The sequence below is a fragment of the Aulostomus chinensis genome, chromosome 9 (assembly GCF_037954235.1).
Source record: "Aulostomus chinensis isolate RoL2024-O1b breed Wild chromosome 9, RoL_Achi_v1.0, whole genome shotgun sequence".
Taxonomy (NCBI): Eukaryota; Metazoa; Chordata; class Actinopteri; order Syngnathiformes; family Aulostomidae; genus Aulostomus; species Aulostomus chinensis.
In genome coordinates this window covers 10,166,871-10,174,799 of record NC_141328.1, presented here as the reverse complement: position 1 = coordinate 10,174,799, position 7,929 = coordinate 10,166,871, and the positions used below count along the sequence as shown (strand labels likewise).

Below are 7,929 nucleotides of genomic sequence, written 5' to 3'. Positions count from 1 at the left end.
TGGTGGATCTGTGGAAACACAGAGAGACTGCGAGACACCAAGGCCAAACTACAAAGTGCAACAAGTAATGGTAATGACAGTTCCAAAAATGTGCGAGGAGGAGAGAGGGGGAGAGGAGAGGAGAGGAGAGGAGGGAAGGGCTCCATGTAACCTGATGTGTCCCCCAGCAGTCTAAGCCTGTAGCAGCATAGCTATCAATGGTTCAGAGCTACCTGAACCAGTCCTAACTGAAGGCTCTGTCATAGAGGAAGGTCTTAAGCCTGGACTTAAACGTAGTTAAAGTGTCTGCCTCTCTGACCCATGGAGAGAGCTGGTTCCACAGAAGAGGAGCCCGGTAACTAAAGGCTCTACCTCCCAGTCTGTTTTTATTGATACTGGGAATCACTAAAAGACCTGCATTCTGGGAGCGGAGTGCTCTGGTCGGACAGTAGGGACTAATGAGCTCTTTCAAATAGGATGGAGCTTTATCATTGAGAGCCTTATAAGTCAGCAGAAGGACTTTGAAGTCGATTCTAGATCCTTCAGGAAGCCAGTGGAGAGAAGCTAAAGTGGGAGAGATGTGTTCTCTCTTCTTAACTCCCATCAAAACCCTCGCTGCAGCGTTCTGGACCAGCTGGAGACTCTTTAGGGAGTATTTAGGACATCCTGACAGGAGAGAGTTGCAGTAGTCCAGCCGAGAAGTGATAAATGCATGCACCAGTTTTTCAGCATCACTCTGGGAAAGGATATTCCTAATCTTAGCGATACTTCGCAGATGGAAGAAGGCGGTCCTAGTCACATGCTTTACGTGGGAGCTGAAGGAAAGGTCCTGGTCAAAAATGACCCCAAGGTTCCTTGCAGTTGTACTCAGAGTTAGGGTGATGCCATCTAGAGTAGAGATCCCATTCAAGAGTGTGTCCCTGTGGTGTTTAGGTCCAAAAATGATTACCTCAGTTTTATCTGAATTGAGCATTAAGAAGTTAGAGGACATCCAGGATTTAATGTCTTTCAGGCAGTCTTGCAGATGAGTAAACTGGCTTGTGTCGTCTGGCTCCATCAACAAGTAAAGTTGTGTGTCATCTGCATAACAGTGGAAGTTGATCGAGTGCTTCCGGATTATGTCACCTAATGGGAGCATGTAAAGAGTGAAGTCCACTCAAACAGCTTAACAGGCACTTTACCAACCACATCAGCTGAGTAAAATGCTGTTGCTAACAGCATATGTAACACTGACTAGCAGTAGATAAGGTTGCTCCTCTTCTTTTCCATAAATATCCTTATGTCTTTTCAATTCTGTCATCATTTCTTTTATGAAAAAATTTCAGCACTAACTTCCAGTATTTTAAAACAAAAGTGCAAGCTAGCTGGAGTTTCATGCATGCTCAGACCAAATTATATTACAGACATAGTAGACATTCTGAGCTCAAAAGAGGAATGAAAGAGACACTTCTAAAAATCAAAATGATAGAACCAGTTCATGCAGAGTAATTGTGAAGAGCGCAGGGCCACAAAAAAGTATCAAAGCCCTACACACACTAGCTCCATTGCAAAAATTGACTAAGACAAAAACCTATATTGGCCAACATGTATGTAATCGAAGAAACAGCATGTAACCCCGCGCATGATCTGAAGGAGAGAAAAAAATGCCGACCTTTACTCCGCATGTCTAACCACCGGGCCCACTGAGCTACAGCACTCTACTGATTTGTTATTTTCTAAAAACAGAGGACGATGGATATCAAAATAAATCATAAACAGTGTGCCAACAGCAGTGGGAGAAGTGAATTCTGTATACAATAAGTTTTATCTGCACTGGGCATCCAGGAAATGTGTCGCTCTTCTGTGTGATGACAGAGGAAACCACATCAAGTTCCACCTCCTAGATTTTGTCTAGGGGAAGGTACTGTGTGTGATTGGCAGGCCAGCTGCCTATCAGAGAACGTTGTTGGACACGCTATATCAGAATCAGAATACTTTCTTCATCCCCAAGGGAAATTCTGTTCATAACAGTGCTCCACTCAACAACAACAAACAGGGAATGAAGAGAAATAAAATGGTGTGACATGAGGACTTTCCCTCCTCCTTTCTTCTCTTAGCATGGATAATGACATTTTATTACTTGTTTCTTGGTTGTTCTTGTAACATCTGCAGTATCCATTGGCTCACCCTACTTTGTAACAATAATTACTTAATCCTGCAGTTCCTTCCTTTCTAGCTTCTATTATAACTCCTTCAGCAATTCAATTTCTTCCAGCAACTTCTCATTTCCATGTGCCCATCTTTGCTTCTTTAATTTCATTAGCTCAGTTAGAGCCTTATTCTGGGCCTCCAGTTGCTCCATCTTTTAAGTGTTCTGTTGTGCAGAGGCCTCCTGCTGCTACTGTCCAAGTGATGGAAAGACACAAATAAACATGTAGTGCTTAAAAACAGTCCTTTGAAAACTTAGAATGAAGATATTCATATTTTACCTTTTGACACAAGTTGAACTCACTTTTTTGAGGCTCTGCAGATCCATTTAGGCCAAGTGTGCTTCATCCAGCACTGTCTGCTTTTTTGCTACCAGAGGCTATCCTTTTGGTCTATTTGCTCATTTAGAGTTTTCTTTCATGCTGACATCTGCACACTTTGAGTGTTGACTTGAAGCAGCCAATGATTTGATTTGGTTCCATTCAACTCATAAAGATGGCGCTACAATACCCTTAAGCATACCCTTCCAGCAGAGTGAATTTTTTCATTTTTTTTAATTCAAAATTTTATTTTCCAAGGAAAAAAAACCCTGATAGATTTGTTGAATTGAGGGAGTAAACATCCACATGCTGACTCTATATCAGTGCATCTGTTGGATGAGGCCCAAGACGTCTCCCTGCATCTCAACGCCTCTAACCAGCTTCATATCATCACAGACAAGTGAAAAAAAAACCTGGATTGTAAAACCATTAGTGTTTCTTCCTCTGCTGCTGTAGGAAGTGTTGGTGTGTTACAGAGATGATCAACAGCATGGAATGGACGCTTGAGCTCAGAAACTGATGCACAGGTTTCCATATTCAGCACAGTCTAAAACAGGTTTCTTAACTCGTGTCTTACTTTAATCTTTTTTTTAAATCTCTATTACATTAACAGACAGTTCAAGGATTTTTTTTCACTCATTTTTTGTACTTTTTACAAACCTGATAATTTGTTCGTAATGAAAAATATTCTAAATCATTACAAATATTTGTCCTGAAAATGTCAATGTGATTTGATTTACTTTTTCTAAAAAAAAGAAATGGGATGTGTTGAAAGAGTTTCTTTTTTTTATTACAACAAAAACAAGTCTTACAGTCAAGTTTAAAAATGATCAATGTAGACTAGTGTTTGTGAGTTTGTCAGCAGCTCATGTCAATATCTTAGAGCGCTGGAAAGCCAAAGGCTGGTCTTAAGAAGCAGAAGTCAACTTTTAAATAAAAAAATTACAAATTGACAGTGAGAGACATAAACCTGCTGAATGAATAAACAGCAAACACATGCATTCTTTCTACATTATTAATTCAAATAAAGATACAAATGACACAAATTTCTTGGTGAACTACACTGCAAAAAATACATACATGAAAGAGAATTGTAGTAAGCTTAGCAGAGTTATCTGCAGAATGGTGCAGTGTGTCAGGAAACACAATTCACAAAAATAAAAAGCAATGTTTTTATTGTGTGAATTAAAGTACAAATAAACAAAAAATCTAAAAAAAAAAAAAAAAAAAAAAAACGAAAAATTCAACAACATGTAAGCTACTGTATATCTTTTGAGGCTTTGGTCCCTCTAATAGGTTCAAGGATTACATATATAATTTGAAGTCATTCAAGAAAACACTAAATTTTGGGGATGATTTCAGGACTTCCTTCTTTTGGATAAAAAAAACTTGGCTAAATGTAGAATTATAATACAATAGAGCTCATCATTCTTATCCTGTAAATTCATTCCAAATGTTATATCGTCGCTTGACCTCATCCTCTTCAAAAAATATTGCAAGGTTGGTTGCCCTTCTTTTTGGTTGTTGGCTCAGGTTTTTTTCTATTTTCTTCTTAGACATGTCAGAATGGTACAAAGAAATTACAGTCAAATCTCCGTGCGAAACTGAAGAGAGGGGTCACTCATCTTTTTCTTGTAGTCCTCATCAAACTGTTCATTCTGAGCCACAGTGAAGTGATTCTTCCAGTCACCAACTTTTCCTGTAGAACAACAAAAAAATCACTTTAGTATTTTATCCTTTTTTTCATGCACATTTTGTCATTGTCATTTTGTACCTTTTCTCATGAAGGGAGAAATTTTGAAATCCATAAATGAGAGTGCACAGTGGTTGGTCATGTCATTCTGTTTCATATCATCAAATTGCACTTTATCTGTGATTATTTTCTTCACGTTGGCAGAAGGAGACAAACCAAGAAAGCAACAGAGTTTGTCTATTTCTCTTCCAGTTTCCTAGAAACACAATGAACAACTATGATGACCTTATAACAGCATAAATACAAACATATACAACCCACAAAAACCCATTTTACCTCAATTAGATCTTCGTAAAACATGTAATGAAGTTTTGAATAAGTCTGTTTCTTTTTCCACCAGATGTTCACATGATTATACCAGGATCCATACACCACTGGGATGATAAGACAACAGAGGAGTGAAGGAAATCTGTGCATCTCAGTTCCAATGAGAAAAAAGATAAGAATGTAGAGCATACTTTACATACTCTTTCCCTGCATGAATCTCTGGAGGTAGCTGTTCCAGTCTCCAGGGTCTGGCTCAATCATGTTCATACGATCAAAGTGGAAAAAAGACACCACGTTGTCTTTGGCATTGCGAGCCACATACACAATCTGTGGAAGAAAACACCTCAGGTTATATGAGAGCCAATGTTACTGAGACATACTATACAAGAGATCAGAGTGACTAAAAGATTGTTTGGTCTTTCATAAACATTTTTTTTGAGCACAGGGCCATATGTATAGCCTAGGGTATAGGGTTCGTGAATCTCTCCTACAGAAATGGCTTAGATTGAAATGCTTTTTTGAGGTTGGAAAACTTCAAAACACTCTCTCTTCCACCTGGATAAAGTGCTGTGGCTTACAGACATACATAAAGCCAACAAATAGCATCATTTTGTAACCCTGTTTAATCACAGCTATAGTTTAAATCATTTTTATTATTATTGCACTTCCAAAAGAAAACAAAATAATGTAGGCAAGTAATTAGGATCTGCAAATATTCATCATTCTGTAAATATACACTGTTTTGGTCTGATGGCCAGTTTTCTTCAAGGCTCTTCTTTTGTGGTTATCATCTGTTATTAATGACGAAGAAGCGAAGCCGTAGATAAATGAGCTTTTAAAATGTTTGTGATGCAAAAACAAAGTAACTCTTTCAAATAAACAATGCTTACATGTTTTTCAAAATGTACGTAATGTGATTGTCATAGAAACTTGTTTTGATATAGATAATAGTGACGTTTCTGAATATGAACCAAATCAGTTATAAAGATGTCAACATATACTGTATATCTAAAAAAAAAAAAATTTTTTTAAAAACCCCTTTAATTCACGATGTTGCTTGTGGGAAGAGTCGTATTTGTGTAATACAGGCCATTTGGTCCAACTTTTTGACTCCATGATGAAAGCTTGGTGCTGAACAGCATTTGAGATTTTTAAAGGTTTAATATGACCATGCCAGATTCATAAAGACATTAAAAAGGAGTTTCCTTTTCTTTTTTCATGACACATCCATACTGCTGAAGTCACTTGTGCTATTCATCCATCCATCCATCCATTTTCTATACCCCTTATCTATTAAGGGTAGCGGGGTGGCTGGAGCCTATCCCAGCTGACATTGAGGGAGAGGCGGGGTTCACCCTGGATGGGTCACGAGTCCGTCACAGGGTTTGTCCTCTTCAGATAATGTTAATAAAACATATGCTTACCCTGCAGTTTTGCTCCCAAAAGGACTTTGGCACAAACTGGACTGGAAAATGAGTTTTAATGAGTCGAGGAGAGGTGGGTAGCTTGTCCACCAGATCTTTACCTGAGAGAAGGTGAAGAAGATAAATTGTTTCTTAAATACTCAAACTGATTAAACCAATAGTAATGAGATATTTTGGAATATAATAATGAGGAAAATGTACTCCAATTTAAGAGGTAACTCCAGTTACTCCACCCTAACATACAATCTCATCCATCCAGATTATAAGGTATATTTGACCAATTAAAACAAACCTGTCATCAAATCTGGGGTCGTGATCTCCAAGAAAGGGACTCTTTCATAGATAGGGCAAGAAGTCTGACGCTCTGGGGATGTGTGGCCAAAAAGAAGCAGATCCAGGATGTAGGAGACCCATGTGGTCCCTGGATGAAAGAGAACCCAGATCATGTCCCCTCACATCTGTACAGTAAACCTATTCAAGACACACAACAGGGTTGCGTTCTGACCTGCTTTGGGGTATGTAGCAATCAGTATATCATCTGGCCTGGCCTGAAATTTTTGAACATTCTCCCAGTTTTCTGTGAAGTAGTGGGTCATTGAGACTCCATGGAAATCAAACAGCTCTGGACGAAGGGAACTCATGTCCATCTTTCAAAAACAAAAACAAAAAAAGAAATATGTGATCATCAGGTGAAGCAGTTTGGTTGTGGGAAAAGAAAAAAGGAACAGGAACAGAAAATAACATTGTTCACAGTCATGAAAGTGACTGCTTCTAATGCCTGATGTCTTATGTAATGCATCTTTACATACCTCCTCCAACATGATCTGCATCTTAGGGTGTGAGCTAACACTGCGCTTGCTTCTGTGTTCATAAAATTCTCATGTGTTATAGGCAAATGTAATAATGAATGCACAATGGATGTATCATTCCAGACAACTGTAGTTAAAATGTTATCATAACTTCAATTTCTCTGCAGTTCCCAGAGATATAACTGTTTTTTTCCTCCAATTGCAAGTGAAGTATTTGAAATGACAAATAGTTTTAAAGGACATTGATGTACACAAATAGTTAGGTTGCACCAAAAAAGAGAGAGCAGTGGTTAAGACATGGAATGGGAATTTTTAAAAAAATTACACAAATTTAGAAATGCAATCTATTTCTCATCAGTTCTGCATTATATGTTTAACAAATAATGAACCCTGTTACCTAAAATACACTAGCTCTCAGATTCATATAGAAAACCTGGATATCAGATCAAACATACCTTTATCCCTGCTACTATCTGATTGTTTTCTCCTCTTCTAGGATTTTCTCCGAACAGCAATCTCTTCCTCCTCTCTCCACTTGTTGCATAACACTAACCCCTTTTTCAATGCGTGCGAGTCCCAGAAGTGATTTGAAAGTCCAGCCTCCCTCGACTCCCATGGGTCTTTATTCTTGTTTGTGCATTCACAGTACATGTAAATGCTGCTTCATTTATCAGTATGCACAGGCAGAGACATGTTTATAGTGGCAAACATGATTGATGCATTTCACAGTTTTTCAGCAAGAAGATAAAAAAAAAACCCTTTGTCTCTGCTGTCAATTTGTATCTACAGTTCTCTTCTGGTGAATAAAAACAGGATGTCAATGAATTCCCCCTCCTTGCTCCCTTCTCCCCATGTGTGTGGGGAAAATACTTTTCAGAGTCTTGGGAGGGAGTTGGAGAAGAAAGAAAGAAAAATAAAAAAGGAAAAAAAAGATACAAAAATGGGACAAATTCCTAGAAGCATTTGCATAGAGGAACACTCTACCAAGTCATGTCATGCAAAGAAACTCAAAAAATGACATTTAGAGGAAGACTCGATATGTGCTTCGAAGTGTCACAAGCTCAGGCACATATAATACTAACTAGTAGTATGAGTACTGCCAGTGATAACAGTTTCAGTTCAGGTTATTTGTACAGCCAATTTTAATTTGTATAACCTGACTTCCTAAAGGAATTAAATTCAATCAAGTT

At 38.2% G+C, this 7,929-nt stretch overlaps 1 protein-coding gene across 3 annotated transcripts; it reads right to left on the bottom strand.

Moving 5' to 3' along the window:
• Nucleotides 1-3,043: 3,043 nt before the first annotated feature.
• LOC147255754 (cytosolic sulfotransferase 3-like) lies at nt 3,044-7,303 on the bottom strand. Of its 3 annotated transcripts, XM_086212630.1 has the most exons (8): nt 7,195-7,303; nt 6,436-6,577; nt 6,223-6,351; nt 5,931-6,031; nt 4,707-4,833; nt 4,516-4,613; nt 4,261-4,435; nt 3,052-4,185 (listed from the first exon to the last, which is right to left on the bottom strand). In XM_086212630.1, the coding sequence occupies exons 2-8, from the start codon at nt 6,575-6,577 to the stop codon at nt 4,073-4,075; spliced, it is 885 nt and encodes a 294-aa protein (XP_086068756.1). In that variant the 5' UTR covers nt 7,195-7,303; the 3' UTR covers nt 3,052-4,072. The 3 variants fall into 3 exon arrangements, with proteins under 3 accessions (XP_086068758.1, XP_086068757.1, XP_086068756.1); XM_086212631.1 differs by lacking the exon at nt 6,436-6,577 and having other exon boundaries at nt 3,045-4,185; nt 6,223-6,401; nt 7,195-7,293; XM_086212632.1 differs by lacking the exons at nt 4,261-4,435; nt 4,516-4,613 and having other exon boundaries at nt 3,044-4,185.
• Nucleotides 7,304-7,929: the final 626 nt, after the last annotated feature.